Source organism: Oncorhynchus masou, chromosome 9 (assembly GCF_036934945.1).
Source record: "Oncorhynchus masou masou isolate Uvic2021 chromosome 9, UVic_Omas_1.1, whole genome shotgun sequence".
Taxonomy (NCBI): domain Eukaryota; kingdom Metazoa; phylum Chordata; class Actinopteri; order Salmoniformes; family Salmonidae; genus Oncorhynchus; species Oncorhynchus masou.
In genome coordinates, this window is record NC_088220.1 from 4,575,555 (window position 1) to 4,600,699 (window position 25,145).

The following is a 25,145-nucleotide window of genomic DNA, read 5'->3' on the forward strand; positions in this document are numbered from 1 at the left end:
TGGGAAGGAGACTAGGAGAGGAGTCACCCCACAACAGTTAGTTAATACTGGGAAGGAGACTAGGAGAGGAGACACCCCACAACAGTTAGTTAATACTGGGAAGGAGACTAGGAGAGGAGTCACCCCACAACAGTTAGTTAATACTGGGAAGGAGACTAGGAGAGGAGACACCCCACAACAGTTAGTTAATACTGGGAAGGAGACTAGGAGAGGAGTCACCCCACAACAGTTAGTTAATACTGGGAAGGAGACTAGGAGAGGAGACACCCCACAACAGTTAGTTAATACTGGGAAGGAGACTAGGAGAGGAGTCACCCCACAACAGTTAGTTAATACTGGGAAGGAGACTAGGAGAGGAGACACCCCACAACAGTTAGTTAATACTGGGAAGGAGACTAGGAGAGGAGACACCCCACAAGTTGGTTAATACTGGGAAGGAGACTAGGAGAGGAGTCACCCCACAACAGTTGGTCAATACTGGGAAGGAGACTAGGAGAGGAGACACCCCACAACAGTTGGTCAATACTGGGAAGGAGACTAGGAGAGGAGACACCCCACAAGTTGGTTAATACTGGGAAGGAGACTAGGAGAGGAGACACCCCACAAGTTGGTTAATACTGGGAAGGAGACTAGGAGAGGAGTCACCCCACAAGTTGGTTAATACTGGGAAGGAGACTAGGAGAGGAGTCACCCCACAACAGTTAGTTAATACTGGGAAGGAGACTAGGAGAGGAGTCACCCCACAACAGTTAGTTAATACTGGGAAGGAGACTAGGAGAGGAGTCACCCCACAACAGTTAGTTAATACTAGGAAGGAGACTAGGAGAGGAGTCACCCCACAACAGTTAGTTAATACTAGGAAGGAGACTAGGAGAGGAGTCACCCCACAACAGTTAGTTAATACTAGGAAGGAGACTAGGAGAGGAGTCACCCCACAACAGTTAGTTAATACTAGGAAGGAGACTAGGAGAGGAGTCACCCCACAAGTTGGTTAATACTGGGAAGGAGACTAGGAGAGGAGTCACCCCACAACAGTTAGTTAATACTGGGAAGGAGACTAGGAGAGGAGACACCCCACAACAGTTAGTTAATACTGGGAAGGAGACTAGGAGAGGAGACACCCCACAACAGTTAGTTAATACTGGGAAGGAGACTAGGAGAGGAGACACCCCACAACAGTTAGTTAATACTGGGAAGGAGACTAGGAGAGGAGACACCCCACAAGTTGGTTAATACTGGGAAGGAGACTAGGAGAGGAGACACCCCACAACAGTTAGTTAATACTAGGAAGGAGACTAGGAGAGGAGTCACCCCACAACAGTTAGTTAATACTGGGAAGGAGACTAGGAGAGGAGTCACCCCACAACAGTTAGTTAATACTGGGAAGGAGACTAGGAGAGGAGACACCCCACAACAGTTAGTTAATACTGGGAAGGAGACTAGGAGAGGAGTCACCCCACAACAGTTAGTTAATACTGGGAAGGAGACTAGGAGAGGAGACACCCCATAACAGTTGGTCAATACTGGGAAGGAGACTAGGAGAGGAGTCACCCCACAACAGTTAGTTAATACTGGGAAGGAGACTAGGAGAGGAGACACCCCATAACAGTTGGTCAATACTGGGAAGGAGACTAGGAGAGGAGACACCCCACAACAGTTAGTTAATACTGGGAAGGAGACTAGGAGAGGAGTCACCCCACAACAGTTAGTTAATACTGGGAAGGAGACTAGGAGAGGAGTCACCCCACAACAGTTAGTTAATACTGGGAAGGAGACTAGGAGAGGAGTCACCCCACAACAGTTAGTTAATACTGGGAAGGAGACTAGGAGAGGAGTCACCCCACAACAGTTAGTTAATACTGGGAAGGAGACTAGGAGAGGAGACACCCCACAACAGTTAGTTAATACTGGGAAGGAGACTAGGAGAGGAGTCACCCCACAACAGTTAGTTAATACTGGGAAGGAGACTAGGAGAGGAGTCACCCCACAACAGTTGGTTAATACTGGGAAGGAGACTAGGAGAGGAGTCACCCCACAACAGTTAGTTAATACTGGGAAGGAGACTAGGAGAGGAGTCACCCCACAACAGTTAGTTAATACTGGGAAGGAGACTAGGAGAGGAGACACCCCACAACAGTTAGTTAATACTGGGAAGGAGACTAGGAGAGGAGTCACCCCACAACAGTTAGTTAATACTGGGAAGGAGACTAGGAGAGGAGACACCCCACAACAGTTAGTTAATACTGGGAAGGAGACTAGGAGAGGAGTCACCCCACAACAGTTAGTTAATACTGGGAAGGAGACTAGGAGAGGAGACACCCCACAACAGTTAGTTAATACTGGGAAGGAGACTAGGAGAGGAGTCACCCCACAACAGTTAGTTAATACTAGGAAGGAGACTAGGAGAGGAGTCACCCCACAACAGTTAGTTAATACTGGGAAGGAGACTAGGAGAGGAGACACCCCACAACAGTTAGTTAATACTGGGAAGGAGACTAGGAGAGGAGTCACCCCACAACAGTTAGTTAATACTGGGAAGGAGACTAGGAGAGGAGTCACCCCACAACAGTTAGTTAATACTGGGAAGGAGACTAGGAGAGGAGTCACCCCACAACAGTTAGTTAATACTGGGAAGGAGACTAGGAGAGGAGTCACCCCACAACAGTTAGTTAATACTGGGAAGGAGACTAGGAGAGGAGACACCCCACAACAGTTAGTTAATACTGGGAAGGAGACTAGGAGAGGAGACACCCCACAACAGTTAGTTAATACTGGGAAGGAGACTAGGAGAGGAGTCACCCCACAACAGTTAGTTAATACTGGGAAGGAGACTAGGAGAGGAGTCACCCCACAACAGTTAGTTAATACTGGGAAGGAGACTAGGAGAGGAGTCACCCCACAACAGTTAGTTAATACTGGGAAGGAGACTAGGAGAGGAGTCACCCCACAACAGTTAGTTAATACTGGGAAGGAGACTAGGAGAGGAGTCACCCCACAACAGTTAGTTAATACTGGGAAGGAGACTAGGAGAGGAGACACCCCACAACAGTTAGTTAATACTGGGAAGGAGACTAGGAGAGGAGACACCCCACAACAGTTGGTCAATACTGGGAAGGAGACTAGGAGAGGAGACACCCCACAAGTTGGTTAATACTGGGAAGGAGACTAGGAGAGGAGACACCCCACAAGTTGGTTAATACTGGGAAGGAGACTAGGAGAGGAGTCACCCCACAAGTTGGTTAATACTGGGAAGGAGACTAGGAGAGGAGACACCCCATAACAGTTGGTCAATACTGGGAAGGAGACTAGGAGAGGAGACACCCCACAAGTTGGTTAATACTGGGAAGGAGACTAGGAGAGGAGACACCCCATAACAGTTGGTCAATACTGGGAAGGAGACTAGGAGAGGAGACACCCCACAAGTTGGTTAATACTGGGAAGGAGACTAGGAGAGGAGACACCCCACAAGTTGGTTAATACTGGGAAGGAGACTAGGAGAGGAGACACCCCACAACAGTTGGTCAATCCTGGGAAGGAGACTAGGAGAGGAGACACCCCACAAGTTGGTTAATACTGGGAAGGAGACTAGGAGAGGAGACACCCCACAACAGTTAGTTAATACTGGGAAGGAGACTAGGAGAGGAGTCACCCCACAACAGTTAGTTAATACTAGGAAGGAGACTAGGAGAGGAGACACCCCACAACAGTTGGTCAATCCTGGGAAGGAGACTAGGAGAGGAGACACCCCACAACAGTTAGTTAATACTAGGAAGGAGACTAGGAGAGGAGACACCCCACAACAGTTGGTCAATCCTGGGAAGGAGACTAGGAGAGGAGACACCCCACAACAGTTAGTTAATACTAGGAAGGAGACTAGGAGAGGAGTCACCCCACAACAGTTAGTTAATACTGGGAAGGAGACTAGGAGAGGAGACAACACACACCTACTCTGCTGCCTCTCTCCCTCTCTCTCTGCTTGACTCTATCTAATCACTCTAATCTCTCACCGTCCCTCTGTTTTACCTCGTCACTCCTGGTGTCTATTATAACCTGCTCTGCTTTACTGTCTCTACTGGTGTCTATTATAACCTGCTCTGCTCGGTCTTACTGTCTCTACTGGTGTCTATTATAACCTGCTCTGCTCGGTCTTACTGTCTCTACTGGTGTCTTATAACCTGCTCTGCTAGGTCTTACTGTCTCTACTGGTGTCTATTATAACCTGCTCTGCTAGGTCTTACTGTCTCTACTGGTGTCTATTATAACCTGCTCTGCTCGGTCTTACTGTCTCTACTGGTGTCTATTATAACCTGCTCTGCTTTACTGTCTCTACTGGTGTCTATTATAACCTGCTGTGCTAGGTCTTACTGTCTCTACTGGTGTCTTATAACCTGCTCTGCTCGGTCTTACTGTCTCTACTGGTGTCTATTATAACCTGCTCTGCTTTACTGTCTCTACTGGTGTCTATTATAATCTGCTCTGCTAGGTCTTACTGTCTCTACTGGTGTCTATTATAACCTGCTCTGCTTTACTGTCTCTACTGGTGTCTATTATAATCTGCTCTGCTAGGTCTTACTGTCTCTACTGGTGTCTATTATAACCTGCTCTGCTCGGTCTTACTGTCTCTACTGGTGTCTATTATAACCTGCTCTGCTTTACTGTCTCTACTGGTGTCTATTATAACCTGCTCTGCTATGTCTTACTGTCTCTACTGGTGTCTATTATAACCTGCTCTGCTTTACTGTCTCTACTGGTGTCTATTATAATCTGCTCTGCTAGGTCTTACTGTCTCTACTGGTGTCTATTATAACCTGCTCTGCTTTACTGTCTCTACTGGTGTCTATTATAACCTGCTCTGCTTTACTGTCTCTACTGGTGTCTATTATAACCTGCTCTGCTTTACTGTCTCTACTGGTGTCTATTATAACCTGCTCTGCTAGGTCTTACTGTCTCTACTGGTGTCTATTATAACCTGCTCTGCTTTACTGTCTCTACTGGTGTCTACTATAACCTGCTCTGCTTTTTTTGTCTCTACTGGTGTCTATTATAACCTGCTCTGCTAGGTCTTACTGTCTCTACTGGTGTCTATTATAACCTGCTCTGCTTTACTGTCTCTACTGGTGTCTATTATAACCTGCTCTGCTAGGTCTTACTGTCTCTACTGGTGTCTATTATAACCTGCTCTGCTCGGTCTTACTGTCTCTACTGGTGTCTATTATAACCTGCTCTGCTAGGTCTTACTGTCTCTACTGGTGTCTATTATAACCTGCTCTGCTTTACTGTCTATACCGGTTTCTATTATAACGTGCTCTGCCAAATCGCACCCTATTCACTATATAGTGCACTTTGTTTGACCAGGATAGGGTGCCATTTCAGACACAACAACTTACAGTGTAGTGACTCTGAGTTCACATGCAACTTTTACCCTGCTTTGTGATGTAGCAGCTTTTACCCTGCTTTGTGATGTAGCAGCTTTTACCCTGCTTTGTGATGTAGCAGCTTTTACCCTGCTTTGTGATGTAGCAGCTTTTACCCTGCTTTGTGATGTAGCTGTAGCTCATGCCTGATTTATAATCTACGGTATTTTGTATTTTTTTTTATTTTTTAACCGTTATTTTACTAGGCAAGTCAGTTAAGAACAAATTCTTATTTTCAATGACGGCCTAGGAACAGTGGGCTAACTGCCTGTTCAGGGGCAGAACGACAGATTTTGTACCTTGTCAGTTCCGGGATTTGAACTTGCAACCTTTCGGTTACTAGTCCAATGCTCTAACCACTAGGCTACACTGCCGCCCCTACGATGAGTCGTGCTGCTAGCTAATGTCATCTACGGTATACGATACAGTCTCAGTATGGGACACATCTGGTTGAGTGTATAGTTATCCAGCCTCTCTCTGCATTCCAAATGACACCCTATTCGGGCCCATAGGACTCAAAAGTAGTGCACTATGTAGGGAATAGGGTGCCATTTGGGGCGAAGCCGCTCTCTGTCTCGTCGTGAGTTAACTTCACTTCAAAGCTTCGGTCCACATCTGTAGTGGATCACAAGAAGTGATGTCATAGTGGTAATTACAAACGCTTACCTCATGTCCTCATCGTGGTGTTGAACTGTCTGGCTGAACACACACACACACACACACACACACACACACACACACACACACACACACAGACACACACACAGACAGACACACACACACACACACACACAACTTGTCAGACAGATCCCTTCCCTCTACAGATCATTAGCTGGCGATAACAGACCCAAACGTGAATCCTCGTGATGACTTGGTATGTGTATGTAGTCAACACAGTAGTTGACAGTGTTAAAAGGCCTTCTGGGGTCCGCTAGCTACTGTGAAGAGAAAGATGGGACACATCTCTGTTTACCTGTTAATTGTACATACTAGTCCCTAGAATGTTTCCATGTGCACTTTCAACTCCCTGATCCTATTCTTAACCAATGTCTTCCCTTTGGCTAGATATCCTCCTCGTCTTCCCTCTAGATCAGCCCTGTTACTGACTAGATATCCTCCTCGTCTTCCCTCTAGATCAGCCCTGTTACTGACTAGATATCCTCCTCGTCTTCCCTCTAGATCAGCCCTGTTACTGACTAGATATCCTCCTAGTCTTCCCTCTAGATCAGCCCTGTTACTGACTAGATATCCTCCTCGTCTTCCCTCTAGATCAGCCCTGTTACTGACTAGATATCCTCCTCGTCTTCCCTCTAGATCAGCCCTGTTACTGACTAGATATCCTCCTCGTCTTCCCTCTAGATCAGCCCTGTTACTGACTAGATATCCTCCTAGTCTTCCCTCTAGATCAGCCCTGTTACTGACTAGATATCCTCCTGACTAGTCCTTCCCTCTAGATCAGCCCTGTTACTGACTAGATATCCTCCTCGTCTTCCCTCTAGATCAGCCCTGTTACTGACTAGATATCCTCCTAGTCTTCCCTCTAGATCAGCCCTGTTACTGACTAGATATCCTCCTCGTCTTCCATCTAGATCAGCCCTGTTACTGACTAGATATCCTCCTCGTCTTCCCTCTAGATCAGCCCTGTTACTGACTAGATATCCTCCTAGATCAGTCTTCCCTCTAGATCAGCCCTGTTACTGACTAGATATCCTCCTCGTCTTCCATCTAGATCAGCCCTGTTACTGACTAGATATCCTCCTCGTCTTCCCTCTAGATCAGCCCTGTTACTGACTAGATATCCTCCTAGTCTTCCCTCTAGATCAGCCCTGTTACTGACTAGATATCCTAGTCTTCCCTCTAGATCCTGACTAGATATCCTCCTTCTTCCCTCTAGATCAGCCCTGTTACTGACTAGATATCCTCCTAGTCTTCCCTCTAGATCAGCCCTGTTACTGACTAGATATCCTCCTCGTCTTCCCTCTAGATCAGCCCTGTTACTGACTAGATATCCTCCTAGTCTTCCCTCTAGATCAGCCCTGTTACTGACTAGATATCCTCCTCGTCTTCCCTCTAGATCAGCCCTGTTACTGACTAGATATCCTCCTCGTCTTCCCTCTAGATCAGCCCTGTTACTGACTAGATATCCTCCTCGTCTTCCCTCTAGATCAGCCCTGTTACTGACTAGATATCCTCCTCGTCTTCCCTCTAGATCAGCCCTGTTACTGACTAGATATCCTCCTCGTCTTCCCTCTAGATCAGCCCTGTTACTGACTAGATATCCTCCTCGTCTTCCCTCTAGATCAGCCCTGTTACTGACTAGATATCCTCCTCGTCTTCCCTCTAGATCAGCCCTGTTACTGACTAGATATCCTTCCCTAGATCAGCCCTGTTACTGACTCTTCCCTCTAGATCAGCCCTGTTACTGACTAGATATCCTCCGTCTTCCCTCTAGATCAGCCCTGTTACTGACTAGATATCCTCCTCGTCCTTCCCTCTAGATCAGTCTTCCCTCTAGATCAGCCCTGTTACTGACTAGATCAGCCCTCTAGATCAGCCCTGTTAATGGGTTTCATGGGTTGAACTGAAAGGCTGTAGAATGTGGGGTTTCATGGGTAATCATAATGTTTTCTTGTGTCTGTGACCGGCATTAATAGACCAAGGTGTTGTTGCTGTGTGAGTTAGCGTCTCTGTCCTGTGTTGTTGCTGTGTGAGTTCGTGCCCCTGTGCTGTGTGAGTTAGCGTCTCTGTCCTGTGTTGTTGCTGTGTGAGTTCGTGCCCCTGTGCTGTGTGAGTTAGCGCCCCTGTCCTGTGTTGTTGCTGTGTGAGTTGGCGCCCCTGTTCTGTGTTGTTGCTGTGTGAGTTGGCGCCCCTGTGTTGTTGCTGTGTGAGTTAGCGCCCCTGTGTTGTTGCTGTAAAGAAAATAAAGTGTAATCTTAAAGTTGAGAACAACAATCCCATTCCCCTCTCCCTCTACAGCTGACCCCCGGGGGTAAGGCCACTCAGGCCGGTGTGGGCGTGGGAGATTGGGTGGTGTCCATCGGGGAGACCAACGCAGAAGACATGACCCATGTGGAGGCACAGAACAAGATCAGAGCAGCAGAGGAGTCTCTCACCCTCACCCTCAGCAAGTAAGATGATATCACTAGACCGTACTGTAAACACATACTGTATACACTATACATACAAGTAAGATGATAACACTAGACCATACTGTAAACACATACATACTGTATACACTATACATACTGTAAGACACTATACATACTGTAAACACTATACATACTGTAAACACTATACTCACCCTGTATGATACACTAGACCGTACTGTAAACACATACTGTAGACACTATACATACTGTATATCACACATACTGTAGACACTATACATACTGTAGACACTATACATACTGTAGACACTATACATACTGTAGACACTATACATACTGTAAACACTATACTCACCCTCAGATGATATCACTAGACCGTACTGCAAACACTAGAGCCCCTCAGCATGATACTATAGACACTATACATACTGTAGACACTATACATACTGTAGACACTATACATACTGTAGACACTATACATACTGTAGACACTATACATACTGTAAACACTATACATACTGTATACACTATACTCATACAAGTAAGATGATATACTAGACCCTGTAGACATACTGTAGACACTATACATACTGTAGACACTATACATACTGTAAACACTATACTCACCACTGTACCATACCAGAATATACCATATACTGAACCTACACACAATACTGAACCCACAACACTACACACAGAACACCCTCAGCATGCAAGACTAGATACAGGAAGACAACATACATGATTTTAAACACTATACATACTGCTATGTGACTATCTTGATTTGTAATTCAATAAAATCCATTGAATATTAAAGTACTGTTGCTAAATAAAGGCAAGAGAAGCAAATGTCATTTACTGAGTTATACCATATCTGGGTTGGGTGAATGCTAATATGTATTGGTTACCGGTTGGCAGATGTTATATACCATATGTTATATGCGGTTGGCAGATGTTGTATACCATAGATGTTATATCGCGGTTATATATACTGTGTACCATACTGTACTACCCAGATGTTATTGGTGTTTATTGGTCAGCAAGTTAGGAATATGACTCTAGATGTACTCACCCACTGTACCATACCAGAATATACCATGCATACTGAACCATAAAACACACAATATCAGATGATTGAACCCACAACACCAGAACACACAGCAGTGACATCCCCCACCCTCAGCAGGTAGCAAGCAAGACCAGACCCCACAGGAAGACAACATGCATGATTTTAAACTGAACACGGTACAGAGTGGCTCATGTGATATCTTGATTTGCTAATTCAATTGGAAAATCCATTGAAGGAGATTAAAGTCACTGTTGCTAAATAAAGGCAAGAGAAGCAAATGTCAAATGTCATTTGACTGAGTTATTTTGATCTGGGGTTGGGTGAATTGCTAATCAAATTGTATTGGTCACGCGGTTGGCAGATGTTATTGGTCACGCATGGTTGGCAGTTATTGATATGGTTGTTATTGGTCACATACACATGGTTGGCAGATGTTATTGGTCACATACACATGGTTATTGGTCACAGATGTTATTGGTCACGCATGGTTGGCAGATGTTATTGGTCATGGTTGGCATACACGCATGGTTGGCAGATGTTATTGGTCAGCGGTTGGCAGATGTTACACGCGGTTGGCAGATGTTATTGGTCACGCGGTTGGCAGATGTTATTGGTCACGCGGTTGGCAGATGTTATTGGTCACGCGGTTGGCAGATGTTATTGGTCACGCGGTTGGCAGATGTTATTGGTCACGGTTGGCAGATGTTATTGGTACACACATGGTTGGCAGATGTTATTGGTCACATACACATGGTTGGCAGATGTTATTGGTCACATACACATGGTTGATGTTATTGGCAGACGTTATTGGTCACGTGCGTTATTGGTCAGATGTTTATTGGTCACATACGCGGTTGGCAGATGTTATTGGGCATGGTTGGCAGATGTTATTGGTCACATACACATGGTTGGCAGATGTTATTGGTGGTCACACATGGTTGGCAGATGTTATTGGTCACGCGGTTGGCAGATGTTATTGGTCACGCGGTTGGCAGATGTTATTGGTCACGCGGTTGGCAGATGTTATTTGGTCAGATGTTATTGGCGGTTGGCAGATGTTATTGGTCATGGTTGGCAGATGTTATTGGTCACGCATGGTTGGCAGATGTTATTGGTCACACGGTTGGCAGATGTTATTGGTCACATACACATGGTTGGCAGATGTTATTGGTCACATACACGCGGTTGGCAGACGTTATTGGTCACACGGTTGGCAGACGTTATTGGTCACACGCGGTTGGCAGATGTTATTGGTCACGCGGTTGGCAGACGTTATTGGTCACACGCGGTTGGCAGATGTTATTGGACGTTATTGGTCACGCGGTTGGCAGACGTTATTGGTCACGCGGTTGGCAGATGTTATTGGTCACGTCACATACACATGGTTGGCAGATGTTATTGGTCACGTTATTGGTCACACGCGGTTGGCAGACGTTATTGGTCACGCGGTTGGCAGATGTTATTGGTCACATACACATGGTTGGCAGATGTTATTGGTCACATACACATGGTTGGCAGATGTTATTGGTCACATACAGTACTGTTGGCAGATGTTACTGGTCGCGGTTGGCAGACTGGTCACGCGGTTGGCAGATGTTATTGGATAGTACTGTTGGCAGATGTTATTGGTCACGCGGTTGGCAGATGTTATTGGTCACGCGGTTGGCAGATGTTATTGGTCACTACATGGTTGGAGATGTTATTGGTCACATAGTAGATGTTGGTCACATACACGGTTGGGATGTTATTGGTCACTGGTTGGCAGACGTTATTGGTACTGTTGGTGTTATTGGGGTTGGGATGTTATTGGAGCGGTTGGCAGATAGTATTGGTGTTGGCAGATGTTATTGGGGGGGTGTTATTGGGAGCTAGATAGTACTGTTTGGTGAGGGGGGATGTTATTGGAGCTAGATAGTACTGTTGGCAGATGTTATTGGGGGGGTGTTATTGGAGCTAGATGTTATTGGTACTGTTGGCAGATGGGGGGGGGGTCTACTGGAGCTAGATAGTACTGTTGGTGATGTTAGGGGGGATGTTATTGGAGCGGTTGGCAGATGATGGTACTGTTGGTCACATACACATGGGCAGATGGTCATACTGGAGCTAGATGGTACTGTTGGTGGGTTGGGGGGTCACTACTGGAGCTAGATAGTACTGTTGGTGAACATGGTTGGCAGGGGGTCACATACACGGTTGGCAGATGTTAGATCAGTACTGTTGGTGAATGGTTGGCAGATGTTATTGGTCATACACTGGAGCAGATATTGGTACGCGGTTGGTGTTATTGGTCAGGGTTGGGTTCTACTGGTTGGCAGAGATAGTACTGTTGGTGTTATTGGTCACAGTTGGCAGGGGTTACTGGAGCTAGATGTTACTGTTGGTGAGATGTTATTGGTCTACTGGAGGCAGATGATAGTACTGTTGGTGGATGGTTGGGGGTCACTACTGGAGCAGAGATAGTACTGTTGGTGTTATTGGTCACGGGTTGGCAGATGTTATTGGTCACTACTGGAGCAGATAGTACTGTTGGTGAATGGTTGGGGTTACTGGAGCTAGATAGTACTGTTGGTGGACGGGTTGGGTGTTATTGGAGCATGGTTAGATAGTTATTACTGTTCAGGTGGCAGGGGGGGTCATGGTTACTGGAGCTAGATAGTACTGTTGGTGAGGGGGGTCTACTGGAGCTAGATAGTACTGTTGGTGGGGGCAGTGTTATTGGAGCTAGATAGTACTGTTGGTTATTGGGGGGGGGGTCTACTGGAGCTAGATAGTACTGTTGGTGGGGGGGTCTACTGGAGCTAGATAGTACTGTTAGGTGACGGGGGGTCTACTGGAGCTAGATAGTACTGTTGGTGAGGGGGGGTCTACTGGAGCTAGATAGTACTGTTGGTGGGGGGGTCTACTGGAGCTAGATAGTACTGTTGGTGAGGGGGGTCTACTGGAGCTAGGGGGGTCTACTGGAGCTAGATAGTACTGTTGGCAGGGGGGTCTACTGGAGCTAGATAGTACTGTTGGTGGGGGGGGTCTACTGGAGCTAGATAGTACTGTTGGTGAGGGGGGTCTACTGGAGCTAGATAGTACTGTTGGTGAGAGGGGGGTCTACTGGAGCTAGATAGTACTGTTGGTGAGGGGGGGGTCTACTGGAGCTAGATAGTACTGTTGGTGGGGGGGTCTACTGGAGCTAGATAGTACTGTTGGTGTTATTGGGGGGGGTCTACTGGAGCTAGATAGTACTGTTGGTGGGGGGGTCTACTGGAGCTAGATAGTACTGTTGGTGAATTGGTCACGGGGGGGGTCTACTGGAGCTAGATAGTACTGTTGGTGAAGGGGGGGTCTACTGGAGCTAGATAGTACTGTTGGTGAGGGGGGGGTCTACTGGAGCTAGATAGTACTGTTGGTGAAGGGGGGGTCTACTGGAGCTAGATAGTACTGTTGGTGGGGGGGGGTCTACTGGAGCTAGATAGTACTGTTGGTGAAGGGGGGGTCTACTGGAGCTAGATAGTACTGTTGGTGAAGGGGGGGGGTCTACTGGAGCTAGATAGTACTGTTGGTGAAGGGGGGTCTACTGGAGCTAGATAGTACTGTTGGTGAAGGGGGTCTACTGGAGCTAGATAGTACTGTTGGTGAAGGGGGGTCTACTGGAGCTAGATAGTACTGTTGGTGAGGGGGGTCTACTGGAGCTAGATAGTACTGTTGGTGAGGGGGGTCTACTGGAGCTAGATAGTACTGTTGGTGAAGGGGGGTCTACTGGAGCTAGATAGTACTGTTGGTGGGGGGGTCTACTGGAGCTAGATAGTACTGTTGGTGAGGGGGGTCTACTGGAGCTAGATAGTACTGTTGGTGAGAGGGGGGTCTACTGGAGCTAGATAGTACTGTTGGTGAGGGGGGGTCTACTGGAGCTAGATAGTACTGTTGGTGAGGGGGGTCTACTGGAGCTAGATAGTACTGTTGGTGAGGGGGGGGTCTACTGGAGCTAGATAGTACTGTTGGTGAGGGGGGGGGTCTACTGGAGCTAGATAGTACTGTTGGTGGGGGGGTCTACTGGAGCTAGATAGTACTGTTGGTGGGGGGGGGTCTACTGGAGCTAGATAGTACTGTTGGTGAAGGGGGGGTCTACTGGAGCTAGATAGTACTGTTGGTGAAGGGGGGTCTACTGGAGCTAGATAGTACTGTTGGTGAAGGGGGGGGTCTACTGGAGCTAGATAGTACTGTTGGTGAAGGGGGGTCTACTGGAGCTAGATAGTACTGTTGGTGAAGGGGGGTCTACTGGAGCTAGATAGTACTGTTGGTGAGGGGGGTCTACTGGAGCTAGATAGTACTGTTGGTGAGTACTGTTGGGGGGGGGGTCTACTGGAGCTAGATAGTACTGTTGGTGAGGGGGGTCTACTGGAGCTAGATAGTACTGTTGGTGAAGGGGGGGGGTCTACTGGAGCTAGATAGTACTGTTGGTGAAGGGGGGGGGTCTACTGGAGCTAGATAGTACTGTTGGTGAAGGGGGGGGGGTCTACTGGAGCTAGATAGTACTGTTGGTGAAGGGGGGTCTACTGGAGCTAGATAGTACTGTTGGTGAAGGGGGGTCTACTGGAGCTAGATAGTACTGTTGGTGAAGGGGGGGTCTACTGGAGCTAGATAGTACTGTTGGTGAGGGGGGGTCTACTGGAGCTAGATAGTACTGTTGGTGAAGGGGGGTCTACTGGAGCTAGATAGTACTGTTGGTGAAGGGGGGTCTACTGGAGCTAGATAGTACTGTTGGTGAAGGGGGGTCTACTGGAGCTAGATAGTACTGTTGGTGAAGGGGGGTCTACTGGAGCTAGATAGTACTGTTGGTGGGGGGGGTCTACTGGAGCTAGATAGTACTGTTGGTGAGGGGGGTCTACTGGAGCTAGATAGTACTGTTGGTGAAGGGGGGTCTACTGGAGCTAGATAGTACTGTTGGTGAGGGGGGTCTACTGGAGCTAGATAGTACTGTTGGTGAGGGGGGGTCTACTGGAGCTAGATAGTACTGTTGGTGAAGGGGGGGGGGTCTACTGGAGCTAGATAGTACTGTTGGTGACTGTTGGGGGGGTCTACTGGAGCTAGATAGTACTGTTGGTGAAGGGGGGTCTACTGGAGCTAGATAGTACTGTTGGTGAAGGGGGGTCTACTGGAGCTAGATAGTACTGTTGGTGAAGGGGGGTCTACTGGAGCTAGATAGTACTGTTGGTGAGGGGGGTCTACTGGAGCTAGATAGTACTGTTGGTGAGGGGGGTCTACTGGAGCTAGATAGTACTGTTGGTGAGAGGGGGGTCTACTGGAGCTAGATAGTACTGTTGGTGAAGGGGGGGTCTACTGGAGCTAGATAGTACTGTTGGTGAAGGGGGGGGGGGGGTCTACTGGAGCTAGATAGTACTGTTGGTGAAGGGGGGTCTACTGGAGCTAGATAGTACTGTTGGTGAAGGGGGGGGGTCTACTGGAGCTAGATAGTACTGTTGGTGAAGGGGGGGTCTACTGGAGCTAGATAGTACTGTTGGTGAAGGGGGGGGTCTACTGGAGCTAGATAGTACTGTTGGTGAGGGGGGGTCTACTGGAGCTAGATAGTACTGTTGGTGAAGGGGGGTCTACTGGAGCTAGATAGTACTGTTGGTGAAGGGGGGTCTACTGGAGCTAGATAGTACTGTTGGTGAGGGGGGGGTCTACTGGAGCTAGATAGTACTGTTGGTGTACTGTTGGTAAGGGGGGGTCTACTGGAGCTAGATAGTACTGTTGGTGAAGGGGGGGTCTACTGGAGCTAGATAGTACTGTTGGTGAGGGGGGGTCTACTGGAGCTAGATAGTACTGTTGGTGAGGGGGGTCTACTGGAGCTAGATAGTACTGTTGGTGAAGGGGGGGTCTACTGGAGCTAGATAGTACTGTTGGTGAAGGGGGGTCTACTGGAGCTAGATAGTACTGTTGGTGAAGGGGGGTCTACTGGAGCTAGATAGTACTGTTGGTGGGGGGGGGTCTACTGGAGCTAGATAGTACTGTTGGTGAAGGGGGGGGTCTACTGGAGCTAGATAGTACTGTTGGTGAGGGGGGTCTACTGGAGCTAGATAGTACTGTTGGTGAGGGGGGTCTACTGGAGCTAGATAGTACTGTTGGTGAGGGGGGGGTCTACTGGAGCTAGATAGTACTGTTGGTGAGGGGGGGGTCTACTGGAGCTAGATAGTACTGTTGGTGAGGGGGGTCTACTGGAGCTAGATAGTACTGTTGGTGAGGGGGGTCTACTGGAGCTAGATAGTACTGTTGGTGAGGGGGGGTCTACTGGAGCTAGATAGTACTGTTGGTGAGGGGGGGTCTACTGGAGCTAGATAGTACTGTTGGTGAAGGGGGGGTCTACTGGAGCTAGATAGTACTGTTGGTGAAGGGGGGGTCTACTGGAGCTAGATAGTACTGTTGGTGAGGGGGGTCTACTGGAGCTAGATAGTACTGTTGGTGAGGGGGGTCTACTGGAGCTAGATAGTACTGTTGGTGAGGGGGGGGTCTACTGGAGCTAGATAGTACTGTTGGTGAAGGGGGGTCTACTGGAGCTAGATAGTACTGTTGGTGAAGGGGGGGGTCTACTGGAGCTAGATAGTACTGTTGGTGAAGGGGGGGGTCTACTGGAGCTAGATAGTACTGTTGGTGAAGGGGGGTCTACTGGAGCTAGATAGTACTGTTGGTGAAGGGGGGGTCTACTGGAGCTAGATAGTACTGTTGGTGGGGGGGTCTACTGGAGCTAGATAGTACTGTTGGTGAAGGGGGGTCTACTGGAGCTAGATAGTACTGTTGGTGAAGGGGGGGGGGTCTACTGGAGCTAGATAGTACTGTTGGTGAGGGGGGTCTACTGGAGCTAGATAGTACTGTTGGTGAGGGGGGTCTACTGGAGCTAGATAGTACTGTTGGTGAGGGGGGTCTACTGGAGCTAGATAGTACTGTTGGTGAGGGGGGTCTACTGGAGCTAGATAGTACTGTTGGTGAGGGGGGTCTACTGGAGCTAGATAGTACTGTTGGTGAAGGGGGGGTCTACTGGAGCTAGATAGTACTGTTGGTGAGGGGGGTCTACTGGAGCTAGATAGTACTGTTGGTGAGGGGGGGTCTACTGGAGCTAGATAGTACTGTTGGTGAAGGGGGGGTCTACTGGAGCTAGATAGTACTGTTGGTGAAGGGGGGTCTACTGGAGCTAGATAGTACTGTTGGTGAGGGGGGTCTACTGGAGCTAGATAGTACTGTTGGTGAAGGGGGGTCTACTGGAGCTAGATAGTACTGTTGGTGAAGGGGGGTCTACTGGAGCTAGATAGTACTGTTGGTGAGGGGGGTCTACTGGAGCTAGATAGTACTGTTGGTGAGGGGGGGGTCTACTGGAGCTAGATAGTACTGTTGGTGAGGGGGGGTCTACTGGAGCTAGATAGTACTGTTGGTGAAGGGGGGTCTACTGGAGCTAGATAGTACTGTTGGTGAAGGGGGGGGTCTACTGGAGCTAGATAGTACTGTTGGTGAAGGGGGGTCTACTGGAGCTAGATAGTACTGTTGGTGAAGGGGGGTCTACTGGAGCTAGATAGTACTGTTGGTGAAGGGGGGTCTACTGGAGCTAGATAGTACTGTTGGTGAAGGGGGGGGTCTACTGGAGCTAGATAGTACTGTTGGTGAAGGGGGGTCTACTGGAGCTAGATAGTACTGTTGGTGAAGGGGGGTCTACTGGAGCTAGATAGTACTGTTGGTGAAGGGGGGTCTACTGGAGCTAGATAGTACTGTTGGTGAAGGGGGGTCTACTGGAGCTAGATAGTACTGTTGGTGAGGGGGGTCTACTGGAGCTAGATAGTACTGTTGGTGAGGGGGGTCTACTGGAGCTAGATAGTACTGTTGGTGAAGGGGGGGTCTACTGGAGCTAGATAGTACTGTTGGTGAAGGGGGGTCTACTGGAGCTAGATAGTACTGTTGGTGAAGGGGGGTCTACTGGAGCTAGATAGTACTGTTGGTGAGGGGGGGGTCTACTGGAGCTAGATAGTACTGTTGGTGAAGGGGGGTCTACTGGAGCTAGATAGTACTGTTGGTGAAGGGGGGTCTACTGGAGCTAGATAGTACTGTTGGTGAGGGGGGTCTACTGGAGCTAGATAGGGGGTCTACTGGAGCTAGATAGTACTGTTGGTGAAGGGGGGGGGGTCTACTGGAGCTAGATAGTACTGTTGGTGAAGGGGGGTCTACTGGAGCTAGATAGTACTGTTGGTGAAGGGGGGTCTACTGGAGCTAGATAGTACTGTTGGTGAGAGGGGGGTCTACTGGAGCTAGATAGTACTGTTGGTGAGAGGGGGGTCTACTGGAGCTAGATAGTACTGTTGGTGAGCTAGATAGTACTGTTGGGGGGGTCTACTGGAGCTAGATAGTACTGTTGGTGAAGGGGGGGGGTCTACTGGAGCTAGATAGTACTGTTGGTGAAGGGGGGTCTACTGGAGCTAGATAGTACTGTTGGTGAAGGGGGGGGTCTACTGGAGCTAGATAGTACTGTTGGTGAGGGGGGTCTACTGGAGCTAGATAGTACTGTTGGTGAGGGGGGGTCTACTGGAGCTAGATAGTACTGTTGGTGAGGGGGGGGTCTACTGGAGCTAGATAGTACTGTTGGTGAGGGGGGTCTACTGGAGCTAGATAGTACTGTTGGTGAAGGGGGGTCTACTGGAGCTAGATAGTACTGTTGGTGAAGGGGGGTCTACTGGAGCTAGATAGTACTGTTGGTGAGGGGGGTCTACTGGAGCTAGATAGTACTGTTGGTGAGGGGGGTCTACTGGAGCTAGATAGTACTGTTGGTGAGGGGGGTCTACTGGAGCTAGATAGTACTGTTGGTGAAGGATAGTACTGAGGGGGGGTCTACTGGAGGGGTAGATAGTACTGTTGGTGGGGTCTACTGGAGCTAGATAGTACTGTTGGTGAAGGGGGGTCTACTGGAGCTAGATAGTACTGTTGGTGAAGGGGGGTCTACTGGAGCTAGATAGTACTGTTGGTGAAGGGGGGTCTACTGGACTGTTGGTAGATAGATAGTACTGTTGGTGAAGGGGGGTCTACTGGAGCTAGATAGTACTGTTGGTGAGGGGGGTCTACTGGAGCTAGATAGTACTGTTGGTGAGGGGGGTCTACTGGAGCTAGATAGTACTGTTGGTGAGAGGGGGGGTCTACTGGAGCTAGATAGTACTGTTGGTGAGGGGGGTCTACTGGAGCTAGATAGTACTGTTGGTGAAGGGGGGTCTACTGGAGCTAGATAGTACTGTTGGTGAAGGGGGGGGGTCTACTGGAGCTAGATAGTACTGTTGGTGAGGGGGGGGTCTACTGGAGCTAGATAGTACTGTTGGTGAGGGGGGGTCTACTGGAGCTAGATAGTACTGTTGGTGAAGGGGGGGGGTCTACTGGAGCTAGATAGTACTGTTGGTGAACTGTTGGGGGGGGTCTACTGGAGCTAGATAGTACTGTTGGTGAAGGGGGGGTCTACTGGAGCTAGATAGTACTGTTGGTGAGGGGGGTCTACTGGAGCTAGATAGTACTGTTGGTGAGAGGGGGGGTCTACTGGAGCTAGATAGTACTGTTGGTGAAGGGGGGTCTACTGGAGCTAGATAGTACTGTTGGTGAGGGGGGTCTACTGGAGCTAGATAGTACTGTTGGTGAGGGGGGGCTACTGGAGCTAGATAGTACTGTTGGTGAGGGGGGCTACTGGAGCTAGATAGTACTGTTGGTGGGGGGTCTACTGGAGCTAGATAGTACTGTTGGTGAAGGGGGGCTACTGGAGCTAGATAGTACTGTTGGTGAGGGGGGGTCTACTGGAGCTAGATAGTACTGTTGGTGAAGGGGGGTCTACTGGAGCTAGATAGTACTGTTGGTGAAGGGGGGGTCTACTGGAGCTAGATAGTACTGTTGGTGAAGGGGGGTCTACTGGAGCTAGATAGTACTGTTGGTGAGAGGGGGGTCTACTGGAGCTAGATGGTACTGTTGGTGAAGGGGGGTCTACTGGAGCTAGATAGTACTGTTGGTGAGGGGGGGGTCTACTGGAGCTAGATAGTACTGTTGGTGGGGGGGGGGTCTACTGGAGCTAGATAGTACTGTTGGTGTACTGTTGGTGGGGGGTCTACTGGAGCTAGATAGTACTGTTGGTGAAGGGGGGTCTACTGGAGCTAGATAATACTGTTGGTGAAGGGGGGTCTACTGGAGCTAGATAGTACTGTTGGTGAGGGGGGTCTACTGGAGCTAGATAGTACTGTTGGTGAGGGGGGGTCTACTGGAGCTAGATAGTACTGTTGGTGAAGGGGGGTCTACTGGAGCTAGATAGTACTGTTGGTGAGGGGGGGGTCTACTGGAGCTAGATAGTACTGTTGGTGAGGGGGGTCTACTGGAGCTAGATAGTACTGTTGGTGAAGGGGGGGGTCTACTGGAGCTAGATAGTACTGTTGGTGAGGGGGGTCTACTGGAGCTAGATAATACTGTTGGTGAAGGGGTGGTCTACTGGAGCTAGATAGTACTGTTGGTGAGGGGGGGGTCTACTGGAGCTAGATAGTACTGTTGGTAAGGGGGGTCTACTGGAGCTAGATGGTACTGTTGGTGAAGGGGGGGGGGTCTACTGGAGCTAGATAGTACTGTTGGGTACTAGCAGGGTTAGTTAGTCCCCTCTAAACCAGATGTGCTCTGTTCTTCCTGTAACCTCCGCCCTTCAGCCTCCTCTCTGATGCTGTAGTGGAATGGGATTGGATCCTAAATGGCACCCTATTCCCTATATAGGGCACTAGTTTTTGGGTGAAGCTGATGTCTCCAGTCAGACCAGACTAAGGTGAAAGACCATCGTTTTTTTTTTTAGATTCATGGTCACGTTCAGATTGTTTTCAAATTTGGCAGAGTACTTTTCATAAAACTGCCTGGCCAAAACAGGATATAACTAAAACACATTTCAACAAGTTAGTGGACAGTAATGAAGTCACCCTGTGCCAACACCTCTTTAAACTAACATTGTGCTTGTCCTTATTTTGTCTCTCGCTGAGACTGACGTGTGTGTGTGTGTGTGTGTGTGTGTGTGTGTGTGTGTGTGTGTTCGGTCCTATTTGGCTCAGTGGGTAGAGAACGGCGTTTGTAATGCCAGGGTTGTGGGTTCGATTTCCACTGGGGACTAGTATGAAAATTTATGCACTCACTTATGTAAGTTGCTCTGGATAGAAGTGTTTAACTGTAATGTGTGTCTGTGCTACACACTGTTGATGATGTTGTGAATATATGGGTTGATGAAGTTGTGAATATATGGGTTGATGAAGTTGTGAATATATGGGTTGATGAAGTTGTGAATATATGGGTTGATGAAGTTGTGAATATATGGGTTGATGAAGTTGTGAATATATGGGCCTCTGATGAAGTTGTGAGTATATGGGTTGATGCCTCTGACGATGTTGTGAATATATGGGTTGATGATGTGAATATATGGGTCACGACTGTTGACGATGTTGTGAATATATGGGTCACCACTGTCCATTCTTTGTTTTTATGTGTGATTGTGTGTTGCGCTTCTAAGTCGTTGGCGACGCTTGTAATTGATTAGGCAGATCCGTACTAGTCAGAGTGAATCTTTTATATCACACTAAAGACATCTTGCTCTCTCTCTCCACGGTTTCCTTCCTGTATTACCCAACCCCTTCTAAAGAACTATTGTAAATGACTCATTCTTCCTCCTTCCCATGACACTCACCCCCTCTTCCTCACCCCTCTCTGTTCATCACCCCCTCTTCCTCTCACACCCCTCTTCCTCACCCCTCTCTTCCTCACCCCTCTGTCACAACAGACAATAAGCTGCTCCTGTTGCATTAGGCTGAAGCACATCTCTTAATGCTTGATATGGGCTGTTCTATCCTGTGTCTCTCAGGGTTTGGAGGGCTTCCACAGTTTGGTTTTCAGATGACTTAGGAGGACAGTTTTATGACTGAACGATGGTGTATTGGCTTTGGTTTTGATTTGTGGCCTAGTTTTATATTCCATGGATCTGATTAAGTATTATACAGGTTTTAGAATGTGGTCCTTTTGTAGCTCAGTCGGTAGATTTATGGAGCTTGTAATGCCAGGGCAGTGGGTTCGATTCCCGGGACCATCCCATACGTAACGTGTATGAACACACGAGTCTAAGTCGTTTTGGATGAAAGCATCAGCTAAATATAAACGGAAAAACAAACGATTGTACTGAATTACATTTCATATAAGGAAATCGGCCAATTAAAATCAGGCCCTAATCTATGGATTTCACATGACTGGGAATACAGATGCATCTGTTGGCCACAGATGCCTTAAAAAGAGTAGGGCAGTGGATCAGAAACAGTCAGTTTCTGGTGTGACAACCATTTGCTTTCATGCAGCCCAACATATCCTTCGCATAGAGTTGATTGTGGCCTTTTTTAATGTTGTCCCACAACATCGGGTGGCAGGGTAGCCTAGTGGTTAGAGCGTTGGACTAGTAACCGGAAGGTTGCAAGTTCAAACCCCCGAGCTGACAAGGTACAAATCTGCCGTTCTGCCCCTGAACAGGCAGTTGGAGGTTGCTTATGGTAGATAAATTAATTTAAAATTCTCTGGCAACAGTTCTGGTTGACATTCCTGCAGTCTGCATGCCAAATGCACACTCCCTCAAAACTTTAGACATCTGTGGCATTGTGTACATTTTAGAGTGCCCATTTATTGTCCCAAACACAAGGTGCACCTGTGTGCATGCTGTTTAATCAGCTTCTTGATATGTCCAGTGGATGTGTTATCTTGGCAAAGGAGACATCTATTTTAGAATTAGGCTGTAAAATAACAATGTTGAAAAAGGGAGGTGGTCTCTCTGTGTGAGAGTGAACTCAGAAAAAAAGAAAAGAAACGTCCTCTCACTGTCAACTACATTTATTTTCAGCAAACTTAACATGTGGAAATATTTGTATGAACAAAGCAAGATTCAACAACTGAGACATAAACTGAACAAGTTCCACAGACATGTGACTAACAGAAATGGAGTAATGTGTCCCTGAACAAAGCTGGTGTTAAGTACTGCAGTGCATCTCCTCCTCATGGACTGCACCAGATTGGCCAGTTCTTGCTGTGAGATGTTACCCCACTCTTCCAACAAGGCATCTGCAAGTTCCCTGACATGTCTGGGGGAATTGCCCTAGTTCTCAACCTCCGATCCAACTGGTCCCTGACATTTCTGGGGGAATGGCCCTAGTCCTCACCCTCTGATCCAACAGGTCCCAGACGTACTCAATGGGATTGAGATCCGGGCTCTTCGCTGGCTATGGCAGAACACTGACATTCCTGTCTTGCAGGAAATCACACACAGTCCGACCATCACCCCTGGTGAGACAAAACCGTGACTTGTCAGTGAAGAGCACTTTTTGCCAGTCCTGTCTGCTCCAGCGACGGTGGGTTGTGCCCATAGGCAACGTTGTTGCCGGTGATGTCTGGTGAGGACCTGCTTTACAACAGGCCTACACGCCCTTAGTCCAGCCTCTGTCCGCAGAGGTTGAGAATCTGAGCACTGATGGAGGGATTGTGTGTTCCTGGTGTAACTCGGGCAGTTGTTGCCATCCTGTACCTGTCCCGCAGGTGTGATGTTCGGATGTACCGATCCTGTGCAGGTGTTGTTACACGTGGTCTGCCACTGCGAGGACATTCAGCTGTCCGTCCTGTCTCCCTGTAGCGCTGTCTTAGGCGTCTCACAGTAAAGACATTGCAATTTATTGCCCTGGCCACATCTGCATTCCTCATGCCTCCTTGCAGCATGCCTAAGGAACGTTCATGCAGATGAGCAGGGACCCTGGGCATCATTCTTTTGGTGTTTTTCAGAGTCAGTAGAAAGGTCTCTTTAGTGTCCTACGTTTTCATAACTGTGACCTTAATTGCCTACCATCTATAAGCTGTTAGTGTCTTAACGACCGTTCCACAGGTGCATGTTCATTAGTTGTTTATGGTTCATTGAACAAGCATGGGAAACGGTGTTTAAACCCTTTACAATGAAGATCTGTGAAGTTATTTGGATTCTTACGAATTATCTTTGAAAGACAGGGTACTGAAAAAGGGATGTTTATGTATACTTTTTTTGTGGCCAATCTTTTGGCCATGTTTTTAATTTGTTTACGTGTGTGAGATTGTGAGATTGTACACACTACCATTCAAAAGTTTGGGGTCACTTAGAAATTCTCGTTTTTGAAGGAAAAGCAAATGGATCAGAAAAACAGTAGACATTGTTAATGTTGAAAATGACTTGAAATGTCAGATTTTTAATGGAATGTGTACAGAGGCCCATTATCAGCAACCATCACAAGGCTAATTGATTATTAGAAAACCCTTTTTCAAATATGTTAGCACAGCTGAAAATGTTTGCTTATTTAAATAAGCAATTAAACTGGCCATCTTTAGACTAGTTGAGTAACAAGTACCATCAGCATTTGTGGGATCGATTACAGGCTCAAAATGGCCAGAAACAAAGACCTTTCTTCTGCAACTCGTCAGTCTATTCTTGTTCTGAGAAATTAAGGCTATTCCATGTGAGAAATTGCCAAACTGAAGATCTTGTTCAACGCTGTGTACTACTCCCTTCACAGAACAGAGCAAACTGTCTCTACCCAGAATAGAAAGAGGAGTAGGAGGCTCCGGTGCACAACTGAGCAAGAGGACAGGTACATTAGAGTGTCTAGTTTGAGAAACAGATGCCTCACAAGTCCTCAAGTGGCAGCTTCATTAAATAGTACTCGTAAAACACCCGTCTCAACATCAACAGTGAAGAGGCGACTCTGGGATTTTGGCCTTCTAGGCAGAGTTCCTCTGGCCAGTGTCTGTTCTTTTTCTTTTTATTGGCCAGTCTGAGATATGGCTTTTTCTTTGCAACTCTGCCTCGAGGGCCAGAATCCCGGGGGTCGCCTCTTCACTGTTGACGTTGAGACTGGTGTTTTGCCTCACTAATGCTCATGTGGCTGAATGGAAGAAAGTCCCCTCAGCAATGTATAGCAGCCATGTTCCAACATCTTCCCAGAAGAGTGGAGGCTGTTATAGCAGCAATGTTCCAACATCTAGTGGAAAGCCTTCCCAGAAGAGTGGAGGTTGTTATAGCAGCCATGTTCCAACATCTAGAGGAAAACCTTCCCAGAAGAGTGGAAAGCAGCAATTCCTACATCTAGTGGAAAAGAAGAGTGGAGGCTGTTATAGCAGCCATGTTCCAACATCTAGAGGAAAGCCTTCCCAGAAGAGAGGCTGTTATAGCAGCAATGTTCCTACATCTAGTGGAAAGCTTTCCCAGAAGAGTGGAGGCTGTTATAGAGCAGCAATGTTCCAACATCTAGTGGAAAGCCTTCCCAGAAGAGTGGAGGCTGTTATAGCAGCAATGTTCCAACATCTAGTGGAAAGCCTTCCCAGAAGAGTGGAGGCTGTTATAGCAGCAATGTTCCTACATCTAGTGGAAAGCCTTCCCAGAAGAGTGGAGGCTGTTATAGCAGCAATGTTCCAACATCTAGTGGAAAGCCTTCCCAGAAGAGTGGAGGCTGTTATAGCAGCAATGTTCCAACATCTAGTGGAAAGCCTTCC

The 25,145-nt window shown here is 47.9% G+C and overlaps 1 protein-coding gene across 2 annotated transcripts in view; it reads left to right on the top strand.

The window, feature by feature from the left end:
- Window positions 1–25,145, top strand: part of LOC135545441 (PDZ and LIM domain protein 7-like) — a 105,304-nt gene that overhangs the window by 20,161 nt on the left and 59,998 nt on the right. For both annotated transcript variants that reach the window (XM_064973057.1, XM_064973058.1), the window contains exon 3: window positions 8,391–8,542. In XM_064973057.1, the coding sequence (XP_064829129.1) occupies window positions 8,391–8,542 (152 nt within the window). The remainder of the gene's footprint in view (window positions 1–8,390; window positions 8,543–25,145) is intronic.